Source organism: Platalea leucorodia, assembly GCF_965183815.1.
Source record: "Platalea leucorodia genome assembly, chromosome: 6".
NCBI lineage: Eukaryota > Metazoa > Chordata > Aves > Pelecaniformes > Threskiornithidae > Platalea > Platalea leucorodia.
In genome coordinates, this window is record NC_138828.1 from 43,889,417 (window position 1) to 43,912,317 (window position 22,901).

Below are 22,901 nucleotides of genomic sequence, written 5' to 3' on the forward strand. Positions count from 1 at the left end.
ATGCAGGAATCCATCCTTAAAGCATTCACTAAGTAAGTAAGTTAGTCACTTATTTCTGATTTTAGTGCAAGTATCACAAATGCTGAAAAGATCAGTGACTTAGTGGTTCATTTTGTGACACCACAAACCTGAATGTGTGAAAGGAAATACTTTGAGATAATTAACCTTTACAGGAATTGAACGTGTTCAAAGCTGATGAAGAGATGAAGAGCCAGCACTGCTATTTTAAATTAGATTTGAATAAATGCACACGTCCTACATTTTCTCTCCTCCCCATTGCCACCCTTCTGACCAGCGATGGTGGTGACAGGTTCAGAGTACTTAAACTGAATGCCAGATATGCTTCTGCTTTCTACCTTTGGTTTGAAGTGCAGGCTCAGAGTCTTTGAATCTCGTATGTGTTACCTGCATTCCATTTGCATCCTACCATTCTTTATTATTATCCCCATCAAAAGGTTTTCTGTTTTGGCAACCCTAACATCATATTTGATGATGTGTTGGGTTTGGATTTGTTTTGGTTTTCCTCTCAAGACTGATGTCTCAGACATTTTGGGAAGCATGAATTACAGAGCCAGAAAGCCAAATTTCTTTTCCTAACTCATAGCATATATCAATATATACTTTTGATTCTGCATTCTAACAGTGTCTTTAGCACTTCTTTCCATAGTGATTTTGTTTATTAGAAAGCTTTGGGGTGGTTTGTCCAGCTGACCAGCCACAGAGCTTAAGCATTTCTGTCTCCTGAGCTGTGGAGAAAGATGACTGAACTAAGGTCAGCATTATTGGACATGCTAGCAAGGCGGGGGGGGGGGGGGGGAAATGGAGCCTCATGTACCATCTGGCCAAACAGCACTCAAACTCCCACTGCTGTAAACAGCGCGTGCCTAGGAAACTTCTGGTGAACGACATTTGAAGAAGCATGTGTACTGTCAGTAGCGAGGATGTCATAAGGATGCAAACTCTCAATTTCTGAGGCTAATATCTGCAAAGCCCTATCCTAGAGATATGTTAAGTGACAAGTCAGGCCCAGGGTACACAGACAATTCGCACACTGACAAAAGAAGATGGGATGGAGTATATCTTAAGGATGAGTCTGCAATTCATTTTACATACAACAACATACATCAACCTACAAAAATTGGCATGGTCTCATTGTCTGCTCTATGGCCAGTATTTATCCCCATATCTCCAAAAGATCTTTTTTTCTCATCATTGTCCTGATTGTCTTAATGAGTAAAAAGGCACTATGCATTTTAAGTTCAGTTGTAAAAGTAGGGCCTTGTATTTAAATGATGAACAAACTGCAGAAGGATATTTGCCTACTGGTGAGTACTTTCTTCTTTGTGTAAATCATGTTGCTCTATTAGTACTTTTTGAAGTAACTCCTTTAACAATCTTAAATATCTGACCACACATTCCTTTCCTCACTTACCCACTGACAATTTGTTGCCCTTACCTCTGCTTGGTGGGTCTAAAGTAATGATCAAACATATCAAGAAATGATGTCTTCCTTCTCATCTAAAATATCCATTTCTTGCTTGGTACTTTTTCATTCCTTTGCTAAAATTGCAAGCCAGGGAAGCATGATTAGTGGCCATACACAAAATCTGTATGTGTATGTCATTACTACTGAAGGCACAACATATAAAAGGCTTTCAAGTGTATGTAAAGCGAGCAAACAGACAAATTAATTAGTGTAATCAGTGTAACTCCTGATTCTAGGAAGTATTCGTAAAAATACCCCATTTGTATTTATAAAATATATCCCATTTTTCCTTGAAATGTAAATTTCAAGTTAAGAGTGTCATTTTAATCAGATGTATTGACTGAGACCAGGAATCATCATAAAAGATAAACTTTATACTTGGTACGTCTGGAAAAGCAGGTAGAATCCTCAGAGGGACTAAAGAGGTTAACCAGGGGACAGAGCTAAGTAGCTTTCTACCTCAGTTATTTTCTTCTGTATACATATGGGTCTGTGATTCTATTAAAATGAGTACATCAGTTCTGTTTATTATTCACAGATTTCTTAAAAAGAATAAGAAAAAATACATGAAATAAAGTATCGCTGAGAATGAACTGACAGTAATTTAATCAGTTACAAAGCAACTAGAAAAATGGTGTTGCCTTCCTCATGGCATATCAGGAAGCTATTTCACACTTAGCAGTAACATCATTTCTTTAAAAAATCAGTACGGTTGTAAGCAACCTGTGTATCTCATTCATCATTTTCTCACTAGTCCTTTCAAATTAGAAATACCATGAGAAATAGATATTGAAGACTGTCAGGGATATCACGGATTAACTTTGAAAGTTAAAATAATATTTTCAGAAAAAGGTTGGGAAAGAGATAGGCACAAAAATGCGGTTACATTTTAACGCAAAAAAAATTAATTAGTTTTGGGGGTTTTTTTCAGGCCTAACTCATGCTAGGGGCAACTTCCTCAAATATGGTCTGTCTTCCTAGGGCTTCCTGCAAGTTTAAGTTCTGTTTCATAAATTAAAAACTTTGCATCCTGCTCCCCATGAAGCAAAGACAATATAATGTTATGATTGCTGGTTTCAACAGAATTATCTATGCAGTGCTATAGATGTAAAACACCTCAATTAAAGACTGCTTTCTCCTTCAGCAGATGCAAGGAACGATTTTTCCTGCTCCCAATTTTAACCCTGTTATGGATGCTCAGTTGCTAGGAGGAGCCCTCCAGGGAATTAGTGAGTATCTTGACTGATTCTAACACACCTTTTTTTTTTTTTTTTTCCAGAAAGCTCCCATAAAATAACAAGCATTAGGCAAAATATAAAGTCATAAAATTAAAAGCGTCACAACGTATCTCTTGATTCTTCAAGGTATCGCAATAAGGCACACTGGTGATGTCCAAATAAATCATGTATTTGCATTTACAGGAACTAAGAGGTGATTAAGATTAAACTAAAATCTATACCAACACTTAGAGTAATGAATGCTTTCCTGGAGAAAATAAGAAAAAGAAAACAGAATTCTGTGTTATGCACTACAGTGAAGGCCAAAAAAGGAAAGATTTTTAATTGTAACTTCAACAATTAACTGTTACCAGGAACTATTAAGTCTTTTAATCAGTCATCAAGAAATAAAAATAAATGGAGTAGAAAGTTTAAAGACTTTATTATCTTTCACTCAGAAGCAATTTTTGCTTTCACTCTATGTACAAAAAAAATCTTGTTCACCAAAGCATTTTTCTCTGTTCAGACTTTTGTGTTTTCCTGTTGAACACTGTTGATATTGCTGAGGGTCAGAATATTGATTTGTTGTTTTTTTTTTTTTACTATCCTGTGAAACGTTTTCCTCACATTGAAATTGTTGCCTATATCAAAAATTTTATACCCCTTAGGCTTTTCACAAGGCTATACAGCACCGAACCTTGCATTGTGTTTTCAGATTCTTTCATGGAAATGTGAAGACTCAGATCTAATGTCAAATGAACCAAAATGGGTATTATTGATCAAGAGGAATCTGATGTATCTTTTTGATTAAGTTGGCTACAGATGAAAAGTTTTAAATATTTTGCTATACTTCAAACAGTACTTTTAATGCAACATTGCTAACACAGCAACACAAATACCATTCTCTTCATTTAATACTGTAAATACAAGTGCATTAACCTTACTTTTAATTTACCTATCAAAGTACATGGAACAAACTTCTAATTTCAAGGACAATTGGCAAAATACAAAGTTCAGCTTCAGAAGAGTTTAAGTCTCCATAACCTTTACAGGCACTGACACCACTGACCTTGAATCTTGCACATGACGTTCATTCTTGTGAGGAGGTTCAGTCGCATATGTTGTCCCACTAATACCAGTGGTATTACACAAATGAATAAAGTTATTTAGGTTTTTAAATATTTCCTGAATCCTTCAGTTTTTACTGTAGAGACTGTATAAGCTGTACAGATTCCTAGTGATAATTATTCTCTGAGAAGTAAAAAGAAATCCATATGCACAGAGTTTCAGTAATACATCGATTTTGTGTTTGATGGAAAAGAATCAGACTGATGTTAAATCAGTGTCATGCTAAAAAGCTGGTGTAATTGTGACGAAATAACCCAGAAGAAAGAGAGCTAAATCTGTATAATGAGCAAATACAGACTTCTTCTGCCAACTTAAAAAAAAAAAAAATATATTCAATATCCAGTTACATTTGTGTCAAAATGGAACCTGTCAGTTATAGACTGTATGATAAAATCTGCCTAAGAAAGCTATAATAGCTACAGAATGTGTATCTGTGACATATATATATATGCCTATACAACAATGACTGGTAGAAACATGAGAGACTACCCTTCTCCGTTCAGATGCTAGCTGATCCCCATGCTTTCTAGCCTAATTCATCTCTGCTGCAAGTGTGATAAAGTCAGTTGATTTACACTTGGAGATACATTTATGCTGGAATGTCATTAAAATGCTGAGCCATCTAAAATTACCAAGAGCCATTTTTTGGGATGGAAAAAAATACAAAAATGATAAAATAATTTTCAGAATATGTTAATCATTATCTTCTTTTTCATAAGCAGTTAATACTGATTCATTATAGAAGTTTAGCAGTATGCTCTAGCTATCAAGCAAAAGATCGTAGGTAACCTTCAATAAAATGCCCTTGGAAATTGGTTAAAATATTATATTTTTTTAAAACTTCGTCACTTATTTTATACAGTTCCTCTGAAAATATCTATCATCTTTCAGTTTTTCAACAAATGGTCTGACCATAATTTGTCATCCTCATAAAAGAGATCCCTAATGGTGAAATGACAATTTAATCAATATCAACAGAGCATACAAGTATGACTTCTCAGGCTCAGCTACAAATTCTGCTAGTGTGCCTAGTTCTGAATAGATGAAAGCCTCTATCTGTTTTATTGATGCTTTCAAATCCATTGAGCTTGAAAGAGATGGTGATGCATCTGATAATAACAGACTACTTCAGTATTGCTGGTATTACACCAGCAAGTGAAAGGTACATAAGCACGGTAAATATAATTGATGTTGGTAAATACCAGTGGGATATTAATCTCTTGATCTATTTTTTTTCAAGAATTTAGGTTAATGTTCTTGAACAAAACATGAACAATCACAAATGTAAGTAAATAACTACACTCGCTTAATTTAGAGTCTGTGTCGTGTTTCCTTTACAGGTTGTGAAAAAGATGTGTTGATTGATATCCTAACGCAGCGTTGCAATTCACAGAGGCTTATGATTGCCGAGGCGTACAGAGACATGTATGGCAGGGTATGACAAAGCCATTTTGTACCTTCATTACTTCTGTCTCTCTTGTCTCCAGTGCAGTTGGTCAGCCCTTCTCTCAGGAAGGAACCAAAAGCCTGGCAGGCAGCTGGCTGGCACCAACAGACTGGCACACAACTTCGCTCGTGTATTGATACCTCTGACAGTTTCAAATGGTCATTTATATAGCAGTAAAAGTACGTCTGCCACACACAAAGTTAAAAAAAAGCGACATGGAAAGTTTCTTCTTCTATAGTTCATTCTCCTCCTCTATTGACCAAACCAGAATTTCTGGACAGACTTACTTCTTCCTCTATGTGCTTTTGGGGGCTTCTGCATTACTTTTTTCAAGTTTTTGGAATACATAATAAAATAGTATTGTATTTGGGTTGAAATACCAAAGAAAAACACCATACCAACAGTTACAGGTAGTTGTGTCTTATTCACGCACTGATTAATGTTCTCATCTCAAGCACTGACATTCTCAGACCTCAAACCATGTAATCCCACCTATACACTAAGCACAATACTAATCCGAGTTGCTTAATGTTAAATTTATGATTCTTTGAAAGGTGTTTCAGAAATTTTAAGAATAAAAAGTTAGCTTTTTTTTTTTTTTCCAAATGCATTTTATCAATATTTACTGTGAATAACAAGGTAATTTTTTGTTTTATGAGTTCTTAAACATACACACAGATGGATATCCTCATCCTATTTCCAGACCTACTATTGCTAACCAAATGACTTTGGGAAAGTTGCAATGCCTGCATTTTCCTCAGTTACCCCAGCTATATATGGACAAAAATAATAGCAACACCTTTTGTAAAATCGCTGTGAAATCTAGTGATGAAAAGTGCTGTATGAAACTAGATACTATTTGAAAGCTAAAGAAAAATGCTGTCATTAAATTGACCAGACGTGCCCTTCCCCTAAGCTAGAAGCCAGCCAAACATTTTAAACAAAATCCAGTTTTCTTCTTGTGAAGCCTGAAAAACTAACGGCTCACTGGAAAATGCCTTGAAGGTCAGTGCATGCTTGCCGCTGAATCGATCAGTGTGAATGAGGACAGTGAGTTTGCAGAAATCCCACCACACAGCCATCAGCCTTAATTAGAGTTAACTAAGAATGGTTCATTCAAAAACTCCACATTAACTGCTGATGTGGTAGTCTGTCACCTACCAGTCTGTTAACTGGTAGTACTACGTATTTTCTTCTTTGGGTAGCTGAGCAGTTTTCCAGAAACAGCCTTTGGGCCACCTGTATACCAAAATACCTCACAAACGTTGACCTCTAAATATGCTGGAACACCCCCTTACTCTCCTAGAATTGGGGGAAAGAGAGGAGCTGGATTTAATCAGTGCAGTGGGTTGATCTGGTGTCGTTACTCACCTACAGGAGATCACTGGCTTTATTTGAACTGTTATAAAAATTCAAACGCACAATATTTGTGATATTTTAGATGCAGCCTTGAATGAATGACTATGTTTTAAATAGACCATAAAAGCAAAATAACTGAATCACAGGTATGCTTACCTTCCAAAGACTGTGACAATGACTAAAATCAGTGGTTCTCAATGATTAAAAGTGTTTTTCTATTATGAGGTATTTATTAGGTTACCATTACCATTACACATGCAAACCACACAAGTTCAGTGTTTATCCATGCAACACTGAGTTTTAGTTTTACTTATAGAAAACTAAAGCATGTCAAGCTACTCAAAGGTGTCTGTGATAGTAAAGCACCTAAGCCCATTCTTTTCAAGTTTTCATTTACCTCTGTAATCACTGGACAGTGCTCCTTCTCTACCCCATCCATAGCAGCTGGCTGGGTTTTTTTAACCTTTTCTCTAGAGTGTTTCAACTAGACCTATCATTTTAACAAGCGAAAACATTTAAAAGCTCCCTATCATTTTTTATCTTTAATTTCTGCCCTGTGATCCATGAAGATGACCTAGAGAGCACACTAATGATATCTCAATAAAGAATTGCCAAATGTCCTTCAGGAATGGAGTTATGATTTGCCTTATTTAGTATTCAAAGAGAACAATTATTGACTTGCTCTCCACTGATCTATTTGGATTTTCTTTTCAAATCCAAAATAAAAATATAAACAAATAAATAAATGCCTACAAAACCACACCACCTTCAAATTTATACCTCTGTCAGCCATATTCAGTCAACCTGAGGTGTTCTAAAGCCAGTGGCCACAGACCTAAAAACCTAGAAGAACTAAAAAAGCCGAAGAAAACATTAGATGTAATTTCAATCTCTGAAACTATGAATAATAATAGAAGGGAAAGGCAAGCAAACTATTTTTATATTCCAGCAAAGGGCTACAGAAAATTCTGAAACTCATGGAACATCTTGCATATACACCTACCATTTTAATTTAAATGAATCTGTTAAGCGCTGGGTATACTTTATAGCGCAAGATATACCAAGATACTCTTGACAGCTTTCCAAAAAAAACCCCAACTAGTTCTACCTTTTGCCATGTGGAAACAGGGGTCAGTACAAATTACCTCTAATCTAGTTCAGAGATGAAACAGGAATGCTGATTTTTTTTGTCTCACCTGTGACAGCAGATATACTGCAATGGCTAATCTGGTTAGTACTCCCTGCAGTTTATTTGATTGAGCCCTCAAAAGTTTGCTATCTTGGGCTGGAACTGCTGAACAGGATGGGCTGTGTCTTGCCCTGAATTGCTGCAGCTTACACTTCAAAAGATACATTCGCACACATCAGTGATAGCATTTTATTGCCCGTAATCTGTATTAATGGATATATTGCACTGGGCAAACGTGCCATTCAGCAGTCCCAGCTTATGAGTGGTAAACTCTACAGGACAGAAAAGACAGACAGCGAGGCAATAACAATTTTAGCCTTCACAGTTTAATTTATGGTAAACCTGTCAGTCCAATCCTCCACCCTCTTAATTGCAATTCAGTCTGTTCAATATGGTAGCCACTATGCCCATTCATTTGACAAATGTCAAGTGTGACACATTAGAAGGAGAAATATATTAAAAAAGAAAATAAAACCCTGAACTGGCTGCATGATTTAGACATACAGATAAGCTTTAAGATTCCTTCTTGCAATTAGCCTTCAAGGATTTCTTATAACAGAGACAATTAGGAAATGTTAATAATGACAACTTAGGGTTGTCTTTTCTTATTTTTCAGTACTTCACTTCCCTTAGTTCTGATTGCAGGAGTAATTTTTAATTAGTATCCATTTGTATTATTAATCCATTTTCCCACAGGCATGTTGTCAGAAGTGAAACGTCTTAATGAATTAATTTCTATTCCATGTGTGATTTAGTGGTTGTCAAATGCATCTAATGTGCATTCACTGAAGACTGAGTATGTTTCTTCATCATAAATTTAATTTTTAATGTGTATAAGTCCTCCTTCATTGCTACTCTAGCTACTAATTTAATTATATTCAGATATGTATCAAAACCAAAGTACAGGCCTGAAAAAGATGCAGCTCTGAAAAAAGAATAGTTTATATCATGGGAACCATTTCTGGTTCTCCTTTAAATTCAGACTTAGGTCAGAACATATCTGACAGCTGCCTAGTGATGTACACAAAAAATAATAAAAAAAAATTCGTGTACAAGTACTTTCTTAATCAGAAAGAGCAATAGTAAACTAATAAGCTGTTGGCATTCTCAGCGTTTTGAAGGATACTACTGGGAAAGCGGAGCATGGGGAGGAAACTCTCATCCATTACTCAGCTACCTAGCAAGCAAGTACTGAGACACACGGCAGGGAACGAGGGGTTCCTTTTTATTAATCCAGCATCTGTCAGAAGTAGGGAATTCAGTTTGAATGTAAAATATATGTAAATTGAAGCACATAACCTTCCAGTAATCCAAAGCAGATCTTTTTTATGTACTAGGAGCAACGTGGATGATTTTTTACATTATTCACATAGTGAGTAACACTGAAAAAAGCACAAGAAATCACCTGTGTTCTATGGGATTTGACTTCCAAAGGTGCTTAGCTCCCACAGATTCACAAAAGGAATATGTCAAGGGAAGCTGCAGATTATCTGCCATGGTATTCAGGTTTCCAAGCCTTTAAGTAGTAGTTGCACTTAAACCCCTGAATTTTCTTCTGTATTCTAATGAACCAAAAATCAACAATCCTATGTGGCCTACTTGCTTATGTGTCTATTGTCATCTCACCCATAGTATTAGAAGAAGCAGGTACTATTTAAAAGAATACTGTTTTACTTAATTTTAGCCAGAATTCATCTTCAACAGTTCATCTTTATTCACTTACAGAGAAAACCACTAATACTTTAAGCTGTCTTCATAAAGTGTGACTATTGAAATAATCCTGTCTATGCATTTTCGTTTTCTTTTCAAGGATCTGATAACAGACCTAAAAGAGAATCTCTCTCATCACTTCAAAGAAGTCATGGTTGGCTTGATGTATCCACCTGCCTCTTATGATGCCCATGAGCTCTGGCATGCCTTGAAGGTACTTGTCAAATTCCGAATTGCTTAGAGTCGCAGTCACTAACTACAGTATTGAACATATGTTAATTTTTTTTTTTTTTTTTTTTTTACATTTAAATGGTTGATAAACTGCTGGAAGTTAGTAGACTGGAATAGTGTACTACTACATAGTACACTAGGCCATCAGAAATATAGTGCTATATGAAGTTTATTCATTAGTATGCTCAAACCAGCAAAAATAATATCCTTGTCATGTAACAAATACAACCCATTTAACACCCATGGTAAACTCAGTAAATGAAGAAATATTTATACAAGGAAATGTAAGGCCCTGATCCTGCAAGCATTTATGTGTGTTACGAATGAAATTCATTTGAACAGCCAGCGCATGCACTAAGCCTCCACCTCTAAAAAGACCAATACTTCTTTAGCAGAACATGTCTTTACATAAACACTTACAAATTATTCTGTGACAAAGCAATGATCACTCCACTCAAATTGAACTGATTGCACATTTTGAAGAAAATATTTCCTTTTATTCCCAGGATCTGAGCCTGTGCTCCTTCAACAACTGAAGTTTTGAAACAAACAAAAATATTTTTTCAAAGATCATGTAATTAAATGATGAAATTCATTCGCACAGAACGTTGACTTCAATAAATTCTTAGAAAACAGGTCCACTATTCACTACTGAAAATAATAATCCTTGGCAAATTCCTTCTCAGGAAATTCCTAAATTGCCAATTCCTGGAAGATGAGAAGGCATATCAGAGCTCAACACTGTTTTCCTTTTCTTTCCATGAATATTGGCTACTGTCCACTGTCACAAATAAGACAGAGATTATATGACTCTGAGCAAGGTGATCTATCTTACATATTTTGAGAATCCCCTCAAAAAAAAAAAAGACTAACGTTTTTTCTTGTCTGTCAGACACTTAAACTGATGCACTTTTTAGAACTACTGATATATTTTAAATTACAGTTGGCATTAAAAGGATTGTGAAGTATCACTGGTAGCACTGGAAGCATGACTTTTATTAAAATTATTGACAAGATGCCAAAGTTATATTTTTTTCTAAATGTGGCTCAAAGTTAAACTTGCTTCTATTGTTCTATCTTGCTCTGGATTCATATGGTCGAAGTAAAAAACAGGCCATATGTGTCTCCAGGCTCAGGCTCAATGTCATGTTCTCCCATTATCTCAAATGAAGAATACTCACCAACTCTATATATGTGCATATCAAAAGCAGCATATGCAGCGTATCTTATGTCAATTCAAGTTTATAAAATTAATTCAAATCCTGTGGGAAAATACAATGATTTGCAGCACTGCATGCATGGCCATGATGCTTCACTTAAATACCAAGTTCTATGGTAGACATTACAGACCATAACATTCCTAAATAAATTTAAAAAAAAAAAATAAAAAAAAGAAGATAGAAGCACAACATAATAGTTGTGCTCATATCTACTTCAGATTGCCTGAACACTTGCTGGGGGTGTATGCTCAATCTTTGCATCTGATTTCTTTCAGCAAATCCAAAATTCTTACTAAAGCTCTAAAATTCTTCCCATTATGTTTCTGCCAACATGAGTCTTGCTTCATTCCCCACTTGTTAATGTACATGCTGAAATTTAGATTAAGTACAACGATATTTGAAATACAGGGTTCCACTATTAATTTAAAGTCATTTTCTACTTAAACAAGTAGACTATACAAAAGTACACTCTGCATTGCTCCAGCAGAGACTGCTATTCTTTTGTAACTTCTAAGAAGGGCAGCATTGCTTTCTTCTAAAAGCTGTAGCTTTTACTAACAAAATCTTCTCATATTTACTTCTTTCCACACAGGGAGTAGACACAGAAGAAAAATGTCTAATTGACATATTAGCCTCAAGATCAAATATGGAGATCTTCCAGATGAAAGAAGCCTACTTAATGCGTAATGTTTTTTACAAGTGCACAGTAGCAGTTGTACTATGCATATTATCTGGATGTGTTAGCACCCATGAAGGAACTGTACCACAAAAATGACTTCTCAATACTAACTGGTTCCGTTCCCCCTCCTCTCCCATAACTATATACAAGGCTGAAGCAAAATGTTTAAAGTTGAAAATACGTCATAGTATTTTTGAGATGTATTGCTGCCTATGACATTTGAAATACCTGGCAGCCACATTTGGGGATTTTCAGAAACTTTTGCACACTTTATTCAAAAAAAGTACCTAAGCTGTTTTCCTTCAAAAAGTGCTTACTCAGGCTGGACATTCCACTCACCTCCCTTGACGGGGCATTTCCGAGTATCCCACCGCCACACAGCAGCAGCAGCGGTGGGGCTGCACCCGTGGTGGGTGGGCAGGCGAGCCGGAGCCATGGCTGAGGCCCCCCAGCAGGGCCGAGCCCCGCAGCAGGGCCCAGGCAGACCTGCCAGCCCCACGGCTAGGTCTGGGCAGAACCTGCACGGGTTACTGTGGAATAATCACCAGAGAAAATGGACAAGTATTTGTACCCTATTTATTTATCCTTTGTTTACTAATCTTCATTAGTACTATTCAGGGCATGTTCACTTGTGATTTGGATTATACATTTTTATTTTAACCTAGAATATAATAATGATCTTCAACAAGATATCGATTCTGAGACTTCAGGTCACTTCAGAGATACGCTCATGAACCTTGCTCAGGTACTGTAAAAACAAGTAGTATGACTTACATTTCTAAAAATTCATAATAACTTTTGATACTATTTGAGAAGTCTTAAATTTTAAGGTGATTGTGGCTAATGCTAGTTCAATAGGGCTACACTTTTGAACAAGAGAGGGAGGAACACAGAAGAGGAAGAGAACTTGAATTCCTTCATCTACTTTGACTTTGACTTTGGCTTTCAGATGGAGGCAAAGGCCAACAGACTATTTTATTGAGTAAGTCCCTGGATATTCAACTCCTGACCCTCTGCTCAATCTGCCTCATCTCAAAAGGAGTCTACTTGCATGTACAAATGAGATTTTCATTTTTAAAGCTCTGTTTTCTCTTTTGTTAGAATATATGATTCATAATCCAGTCTAGGCATTATGTAAAAATGGAGGTATATCCACATTTGACTATGAAAGAAAGTATTAAATAATTCTCTGTTTTAAACCTTATGTTCTTTGTGCTACTGCATATGCTAAATCACAGTATGTTTACACACAGGCAAATGAATTGTCACTATCACACACCAACTTCTGCAGTTTTACCAATTTGTAGTTTTACACAACAAAGTTGGTCATCCTTGTCAGATCATGAGTTCCCATTCTCATTGTAGTCACTGTGCTCATTATCTTAAAAATCTTTTGTAAACCAGAGTAACAAATAATGACAAAAGGACTGCCAGGAGATAACAGCATACATAAGGTATATCTGTATTTTTATATATGTGTGTCTGGGGAAAAAGTGTTTCTTACTAAGATTTGAAAAAGCAGCAGGCTTCACTGAGGTACAGAGCTAAAGAGCAGATGTTTCAAATGTAAAAGCCATAAACAGGAAATATTTTTTTTCTAATGTTGGATGTTTTTTCCCCCTAATTAATAATAAAAATTCTTCCTTGCTTAAAAATGAAGAGCTACAGGTTAAGCAACCTCACTTCTCATCTTTATTAAAATCATGGGACACATTTTACTCATCAAAAGAACAAATTTAAAATAAATTATCTGAGACTACATTATTAGCCCTTATTTTCTTAAACCACAGATATAGATACACAGACCTGAAATCAGCAACTTCTTAGCTAACAAGATCTAACTGCTATTTTTCTCAAGATAATGAAGTGTTCCAACTTTACTCAGTTATACTGTATACTTCTGAAGATTGTTAGTTGAATCATTGATGTTTGGATATGATCTTATATTAAAACTCAGTGATATTTCATCAAAATATATCCTCTCTAGTTCTAGTACCATGCATCTTACAGAAGATTATTCTATAGCAACATTTCCAATGCATCCTTTAATGCTTTTTTCAGACACCCTTTGCTTTGATTTCTATCAAATCTTGGGACTGATGATACACACATCTGACTACAGATAGAAGTAAATGTGCTTCACATATGGAGAGCAAATTATTCAATTGTTATAGTGTGGTATTTATGGTTTTCATGTCCACACTGAGGCAGATGAGCAGTTATAGGTGATAGTCCTTCCTAAATAAATTAACAGAGTCAATTCAGGCTAACTAATATTTTAGTGAGACAAACAGATTTTTATTCTAATTTTCTTTTTTTTGGGGGTATTAATTGAAATATGATAATTTTCTACAATTTAAAAAATAATTATAGGTATTGTGGGATTCTTCAGCAAAACTATGCCAAGGGTAGTCACTGTTAAATGTTACTGGGGAAAGCGGGCATTTGACTCATGCAGAGTATTATTTAACTTATCGTTTGCTTGTCTGTCTTTTTTTTCCTGTGTTTTCTCACGTATGTAACTTTATGCAGTCATTCCAGCATAATTTCCTTCAAGTAATTCATCTTGTTACTAGGAATTCCACTGTGTGAAATTCTTACAATTTAATTAAAATATAAATCAACATTTTTAACAGGAAAGAGCTACAAATCAGTCATTCTACAAGTTGAGAGCCAATACATAATTTTAATCCTCCCTTTCACATATAGGGTAAAATGACTGTAAATTTGAAACTAAAGTAAATTGCTTCGAACATATCATTAAGGCAGTGATTACATGCAGCTTGAGATTGTTAAGAGTTCTGCAGCCAGGGCTGATTTGTATCCTTACAAGTCGATTATGGTTAAAAAGGCAATTTTAAAAGTCATGTGCTTTTCTCTTTTTCTAACAAGTATATAAATCAGATCATAGCATGTTTACTAAAGCATATCAGCTTGATTTGTGTAACTGAAAAGCTATTAGACGTATGGGAAAATTAGAAATATTCTTCTGTGGTTTGCGTATCAAAGTTGTCAAACAATGTCCTAGTCTTGGATCTTAATTTTAGACAATAATTATAAGCAAGAAAAATCTCCATTGTTCGATGTGTTTGGTCCTACGGCTTGTGCAGGGAGAAAAAAAATTGAGAAAAGATTCTTCTGGTAATATGCACATTGATAAGAAATAATCAGTGAATGGCAAATGTTATTCTTATCCTTGTTTTCCCCTCATAGTTACATACTACAGTAAGCAATATAACATCCATAACACTGGAAATGGTGGTGGGATGGTAGTGGTAAGGTAAAAGCTTGTTTAAAATGGGACTAAAAATGTGAGAGGTTTATCCACTTCCCCTACTTTTTTCTCTCACAAGACCATTTGCCATTCCAGAGTTGCTCTACTTAGAGGAAATGAAGACATAGCATGACAACTTGAAGATATTTTCTACAGTTGCAAATTCAGCCATTGAATATACTGATCCAATCTAAAAGCCCATATTCGTTATCTCAAGAAATGAAACATAGCTTCACATAGAGACAACTTTATATTATATTCCTACAGTCTTTTAGGATTTAACTTTTGAAGAAAATGTATCTTTTCTTTCCCCAGGGAACAAGGATGGAAGGATATGCAGATCCTTGTACAGCTGCTCAGGATGCAATGGTAAATATAGTCAGATGTGAGCTTCTCAAACATGAAAAAAAAAGAACAAATACAAATTTTGAAAAGACATTTAGGACTTACTTAAAATCTTCTGCATTTTTTTTTCCTTTTTCTGGTATATTAGATTCTATGGGAAGCATGTCAGCAGAAAACAGGCGAACACAAAGACATGCTGCAAATGATTCTCTGCAACAAGAGTTACCAGCAGTTGTGGATGGGTAATCCAGCGGTTCAGCTGTTTGAACATAGAGTGGAAAGGAAAAATCTGACTTGCTAATAAAACCATGGTTTACATACCAAGAAGCTCAGTGTGCAGCAGGGTATTAGCCTGAAACCTAAGTGAACTGTTGGAGCTCTCAGACTCCCACTGATGTTAATGGGATTTTGGAAGTAATGCAAAACTGAACTTTGCCTGATGACTAGACAGCTGCAGATAGAACAGACATCAGGATCCCTAATAACAGAGAGAAGAATGTATGGCCAAAGAAAGGCATAAGCTATGGCTGCACTGCATTTACACACAACACAACAGGATGAGGCAGATTTTTCTTAACTATTTTCTTCATTTTTCCTAAGTAACTCTTTGCTACAAGTGGAAACAGCTTGGGAGAGGCAGTTGCAGTATTTTCAACAAATGTTTGTATGTGAAAACACATTGCTGTGTTGAAGCTTTTCCACAGAAGTTTCAAAGAAGTTTTTGGTGGGAGCACTTCAGGGTCCACATCTGCTCTCTCATAATGAACATACATGCACACAGAAACATAATGGGACATTTTTATTTAAAATAGACAATCAGACATAATTACAGATTGCAAGAAAATTATGTGAGAACAGACAGATCTTCCACTATAGAAAAGAAACGTGTTGTATCTGTTTGGTGACAAGTTTGAGATGTCTTTTGCTTTGCAGTGGAAAAACAGTCTGTTCGGTGACAAGTTTATCACTGTGCAGCCAGCTGTATTTCTTAGGCCAACTTCTAACAGTAGCTTAGAACTACTTTGCTGTCATGGATCAACAAATTAATTCGTCTGTCATGATTCCTGTAAGGCTGGTGATGATAGGATTTAACATAATGTAACATATCTGCTTATGCTCTACTCTCTTTCTGTAACAGAGAATTGAGGGCTCTGCCTGTAATGTAGCCTTCCATAAGCTTTACAGTGGGCAGTGAGTTGAAAATTTTCCTCCTTCCCTAAAGGAGTAAGCACACTCTGTATACTTGTGTGTGTAAGTAAGTCTGGATACTTGCATTATCCAGAGCATCCATGTCTGGATAGTGACATGGTATGCATGTCATGTCATGGCTTCTTGTCACAATCTGTGAATCTCTGGCCACTTTTAGCCAAGCTAAGCAAAGAAGTTGTCTTAATGACATGACTTTCTTACAAGTTTCGTAAACAGAGGTTGCTAGATAGAGAATTTATTAAAGCTTCCAGTGAAACATAGGCTTTGGAGTGCCCAGAGAAAGAATGTACTGGAAGCCAGGTTTCAGGCTACTCATTTAGATTGTCTTACCTGGGGCATATAAACATAATGAAACACTGAGAATAAATAGGGAAAAAAAATAAACTCAATAGTTATACTACTGGGGGGAAGCAGGAAAAAAAAGGCAAGTTGATCATTACTAATGAACTAGAATAAAGCAAGATTTTTTTTTCCCCCAAGTCTTCCAGGAGTTCCAAAATATCTCTGGGCAAGACATAGTAGATGCCATTAACGAATGTTATGATGGATACTTTCAAGAACTACTGGTTGCAATAGGTAACGTAAAAATATTATTTTATACTAGCAGCAATGTCTTAATAAATATCTAGTATGGTATCTCTGATGTAATAAGAATATTATTTTTCTGATATTTTTATCCACTTTACTCTCTTATATTGTGTAATGAAATTTCCAGGGATAATTAGAAAATAATATTTGAACTACTTTTCCATGTTTGTGTAAATCTAAAAAAGTATATATGCAGCATTAGATTCTGACTGAGCAGAACTAGTATCCGTTCTTTATTTGATAATAAATTTTGTGTCATCAATTTTGTGCATTACCAACTCATTCTATATATATTAAATAACTGGCAAGGTTTTCAGGACTTGAGTGGCATATAAACAAGTTTCAAGCTTTATGTGTCTTTGTTTTCCATTTATAGAATAAGGATAATAGCATTTCTACAAAGATGTCACGTGAGCGTATTCACTGATATTTAAGCCCTTCGATGCAACAGTAATGAGTACCTATCTAAAATAAGTACTAGACTTTTAAAACTATAAATATAGTCATATTTGTGAAAACTGGTAGCTTAATTTTAAGCTGAGTCATGGACAGCACTACCCAGCTTTATATTTCAAGAAGCCCAAAGCCAATAGAATTGATTTTATAATAATCTTATGTTTACCTGTTGCAACTTTTCTCTCCTAGTTCTCTGTGTTCGTGACAAGCCTTCCTACTTTGCTTACAGGCTTTATAATGCAATTCATGTAAGTAGTCTTTCTTCTTCACATATCATAAAAAGTAGCTTCCCTATTTTTTTGTTTGCTTGATTATTGTTAAAGAAGTATTTACAAATCAGTCTGTTCAATCTTTAAGGTGTGATTGCATGTTTTAAAACTAAACAAAACATAAATTTCAAAGCAGTAGTGCCTAAGCAGCAGTTAGGATTTAGCAGTAACAGGAAAAGGTTAGATATTTAGATTCCTTAAAAAAGTATCTGTCCAGTAACTTTGTCCATTTTTTTCTCAATTGAAAACCTTTCTTTTCTATGGATTGTATCTCCCCCTGCTGTGCAGAATTCAATGTGCACTTTTCTTCCTACGCAATTTTTATATCTAGAGATTTAATAAGTACCACTAAACATTAAATCATAAATTAGTGTTACGTAAAAACAAATGGTCATATTTTCTTGTGGGGCTCAATGTACATATGTGTGTATGTGTGTATATACATGTGTGTGTGTATATATACACATATACATATGTGTGTGTACATATATATATATATATATATATGCAGGTTCTTTATCTTTGTGTGCAAGTGCTAACATACTAAAACAAATGAGCACCAAGAAGAAATGTGGGTAAATGCAAAGAAACACCTACAAATACTTCCTACTAGAGGTCACTGAAGATAGTTTCTTTTGTTTTTCATTCATTAGTGAAAATAATGAGGCATTACGTTACATGAAAAATAAAGTATAATCTTTTAAGCTTAATCTTTTAAATGTAATCTTTAGTAGATGGTCATAAAAGCCAGCCATGGGTAAAATGTGACGTATCATCTTAGAGCAGGAATGGCAAAGATGATAGGATTCAAGCCAGAACCATCAAATAAAACTATTCAGCAGCACTTCAACAGGGCCCCAGCATCCTCAGGTGCTGCCACTACTGCTGTCCCCTGTTTCAGCTAAACCAGCAACATGGGCCAGCAAGGAACCAAGGAAAAACCCAGGGGCTGAGAGGAAGAGGCAATATTTTGTCTGAGGGGTCAAAAGAGGATTCTGGCACATGACATGAAAAAGGTTTGCCAAAAGTACCAGGAAATACCAGCTGTGAGGAAAAGTGATGTTTCTCAAAGATCCTGCATCAAGACCACTTTTCAAGTCAAAACTTCATTTTTAATTTTAAGAAATATCACATAGATAGTTTTCTTCTATATTATAGTCAGATGATGTATGTGATGCAGGAAAAAGTTTTTAATTTTTAAGAATAAACATTTGCATTTTATTGTAATTAATATTTTACCCTGTTTCCACAAAGTGTTTTAATGAAGACAGGTAATTCTCAAAAGAAATGCAAGAATTTAAAATAGTGTCTGTTTTTGCAGCCAAGTTATGTCCAGATTATACCAAAAGCTTTTTATACATCCATTTATAATACAATATAATAAAACCCACCCAGGATTCTAATGCTTGAAATCATAGTCCATAATGGTTTATAAGAAAGATTTTAATCTAGTCATCAAACATGTATCAAATTCTCTATATGCAGCTTTTTAACATATCTAATTTCTTGGTTTTTTGAGAACAAGATTTCAGTGTCAATGGCTAGTCGATAAAATTACCATTTAGCTTTAAATAATGTAAACTGGTCATCAGTTGTCCCAACCCTAAATCTGTTTTGACTACTTTTACTGCCACTAGATGTCCCCATTCTCCACACGATTACAATATGAAAATTTATTTTAAAACAGTTAAAATAAAACACAATTGAATACAAGCTATGTAAATTCTAAATCAATGGTTAAAAAAAATCTCACTGAATTCACATTCGGCAGCAATTGTTGTGAAATAGATTATTGGCTTCGGTGTAGTTTGAATAGACTCCACGACGACAGTCACAACAGCTACCTACAAACTGAATACCTAAGGCTACTGACAAAAGTTCATCAGGTTTTTCTTCTTAAAAGTTTCGGTGCATGGTTAAAACACTGATATGTGGGGAATCTCTGTTATTCAGTAACATGAATTCTATTATTTGAGCATGTGAAAACTCTGTAGGATAAAACCTTTGAATGCTTAGACTCCTTTAAAATCTAGGATATCTTTAGGGGTAGCCTAATTAATTGGCTTATCTATTATAAATTAATATGAGCATATACAGATAGGCAAACACATATTGTCTAACTGTCAAGTTTCCTCTCCTTTTCTTTTTAGGACTTTGGGTTTCACAATAAAACAGTTATAAGGATTCTCATTGCCAGGAGTGAGATTGACTTGATGAATATACGACAGCGATACAAAGAGAGATACGGGAAATCACTCTTTCATGACATTAAAGTAAGTTTTTACACACTTTTGCATATATTCCACACTGGCACCACACAGACTGTGCCAAGCTCTACCAGAAAAATACAGAGGATTAGTCTCCATTCAACCGCTTGTGTTTTTGGGGGGCTTTTTGGGTTTTGTTTTGTTTTTTTTTTAAAAGCAATGCATAAAACCAGTAGCATACCTTTTCAGTGCCTCAGGCTAACTTCAGTAAGTGAGCAGTGCATTCTCAACTCACTCTCATTCTATGTGATCTGTCCCTCCCCAATAGCAAGAGGAGGATATAAACAGGGCAGGAGAGTGTATGCTGAGGAATAGTTTGCATGAATAGTTTCTACACTAACTGATACCATCTTCTTTCAAACTGTTGTGCAAGGTTAGGCTGATACCACTTTCGGGCAAAACTGAGATAAAAAAGCTGGTTTTATCCTTGCGCTTAGGCGGTATCAATCTTCAGAAAAACAATTCCTCTTGTACTCTTGCTCTATATCTCAAAACAAAACTCTGGCATTGTTTAATTGTATAAAATTACTCTTGCTAAGGCACTTTACCTTTTTTATGTTGCTATAATGCAACTGTAAGATGTGCAGTAACTGTAAGAAATTGCTCATGATTTTTTGGTATTGAACTTGAGAAGTATTAAACAGGTTTGATCCCACCTTTCAAAGGCAGGTTGTTTCTAGGTGCCCAAGCAACCAAAGCCCAAGGTATGTGAAATCAAAAAAATCTTGGCCTAGAATCCTTACGAAAATACTGTAATATTTTACAAAACCTTACAACATCAGTCTAGTCCTTGACACACACCAAGAGAAGAAAAATTAAGAAAACATACAGTCACAGAAATGTTGATTTTTTTTCTTACAGCATTTTGCTTCAGGGCATTATGAGAGTGCTTTACTTGCCATCTGTGCTGGTGATGCTGAAGATTATTAAGGAAGAAGAAGATGAACTTCGAAGGCTGCATAGATCTATTTTAAATAGAAGTTGAAGCTATACACAATACACTAAAAGATCACTATTCTACATAAAAGAACAGAAAAATCAGTGCTGTACATTTGCTAATATTAAATCTTTCTCGAGACAGGAAAAAATGTTGGCAGGAACATGGTTCTATCCCCAGTTCTAATTAATATTTCTGTTTCTATGATTAATGTAAATTAATGAAGCAAGTAGTAAAATAACTCCATGTAAGCATATGTTTATCACTTAGTTTCGCAACATCCCAAACATTAGACAATAGGCTCTGGGAGAAGCTATTCAATTCCACACTGGAGAGAAAAAACATTTTGCTTTATTTACTTTTAGCAGCATGATTTCTTCCTTTAAGTAACTTTTTTCTTTCCTTTCCCACTTTTTATACCTCATATTTATGCTCTTGAACATTATTGTTTTAGTTACTATCAAACTAAGCATCTGCCCCAGTCTATATCAGTCACTCACCAAAGACTGCTTTTGTATTCTCTTTCATTTACCCGACATACTTAACGGCATTTCCCTTTTTCTGTCTGAAACAAAAGAAAAAATTAGAACCAAGTATCCCAAACCGTTCTTGATTTAGTGCCATGCACTGGAAACCCCTGGAAGATGAAGCATTATGTAGCTTTGAGCAGAGAAGTTCCAGAGGATTAAACTCTGAAATTCCATTTGCGCCTCTCATTTTAATCACTAATTGAATATTGACCTTCAGAGCACGGAGGTATTTCCAGGATGCCCCAGATGGTATAACTCAGGAGCTGAGGAGTAGTAGGTAACACCGCACCTCCACATGAGCCTGAAGGATGCAGCACTCCTCAGAATACCAGCAAATGCAGTCTGCCAACATCTGGTGACAACAACTCGTACCGCAGTGCGGAAAGGCAGCAGAGCCCGGCCTTGAGTCCTCATCCCACAGGAAAATGTGACGCTGCTTTTAGATATCCTGAGTCCCTTCAGTGCAGCCTGTCGATGAGGCTTGCCAGCCCATGTCTCTGTACCTTCTGTCAGTCTCTTATGTAAACAGACATAAGTAAGGGGAAATGTGGTAATATTCACTAAATAACTGCCCTTTGTTTTTCTCCTGCAGCTACAAGGTTTCCAACTTGACACAGACTTTTTTTTTTTTAAATAGGTACTTTCTGCAAGTATAGCTCAGTATGACTGAATAAAGCACTACTATAAAAACATACACGTTTGCTTTTATGCTGTTTGCACCTGTCCCCTCAGTCTGTGAAAACGTAATTTTCAGTGTATCTTGCTTTTTTGCAAAGACTGACTTCACGTTACAAATCTATTGATTTACAATAAACTCAAAATTTCAGTTGAGTCCCTCTTGAGTTTGACACCTTTCAAAATACTTCAGGTGGATAATGTAATTATTAAGCCAGAACTTTGGAAGGAACGGCTCTGGGAGGAAAAATAAACTAAGAACAAAAATGAGAATGAGATGATCACTATCCCAATTCGTCAGCATAAAAAAGATCCTACGGTTAAGTTATATGATGATTTTGCAACTGTAGTTAGAGGTAGCTAATAACAGCCGTACCTCAGCACTGGGGAGTTACTTCGCTTTAACTCTGTACACTCGCAGACAGGAGCGAGGACACCTCTCTCCACATCAACCGCCTTGCTTCCCACACACCGATCCCCTCCTCGCAAGGCGCAGGGCGGGAATGCCCTGGAGAGCCTGTCACAAAATGGCGGCGGCGGCGCTAGGGCCCGGCAGGCGTCCGCGGGCCCAGCCGCCCGCAGGCCAGGCAGGGGGCGGGGCCCGGCACCCGCGGCGCCGCCGGGCCGGCGGTGACGGACGGGCAGCTCCGCGCCCCGCCCCCGTGGCACCGCCCCCCGCCCCCCG

General features: G+C 36.1%; 1 protein-coding gene across 1 annotated transcript; it reads left to right on the forward strand.

Moving 5' to 3' along the window:
• Nucleotides 1-2,642: 2,642 nt before the first annotated feature.
• ANXA10 (annexin A10) lies at nt 2,643-21,036 on the forward strand. The gene is made up of 11 exons (XM_082315774.1): nt 2,643-2,715; nt 5,172-5,266; nt 9,637-9,750; nt 11,580-11,670; nt 12,332-12,411; nt 15,256-15,309; nt 15,434-15,527; nt 16,975-17,070; nt 17,728-17,786; nt 19,958-20,080; nt 20,936-21,036. Exons 1-11 carry the CDS (start codon nt 2,676-2,678, stop codon nt 21,002-21,004), a joined length of 915 nt encoding a protein of 304 aa, XP_082171900.1. The 5' UTR covers nt 2,643-2,675; the 3' UTR covers nt 21,005-21,036.
• The last annotated feature ends 1,865 nt before the right edge of the window (nt 21,037-22,901 follow it).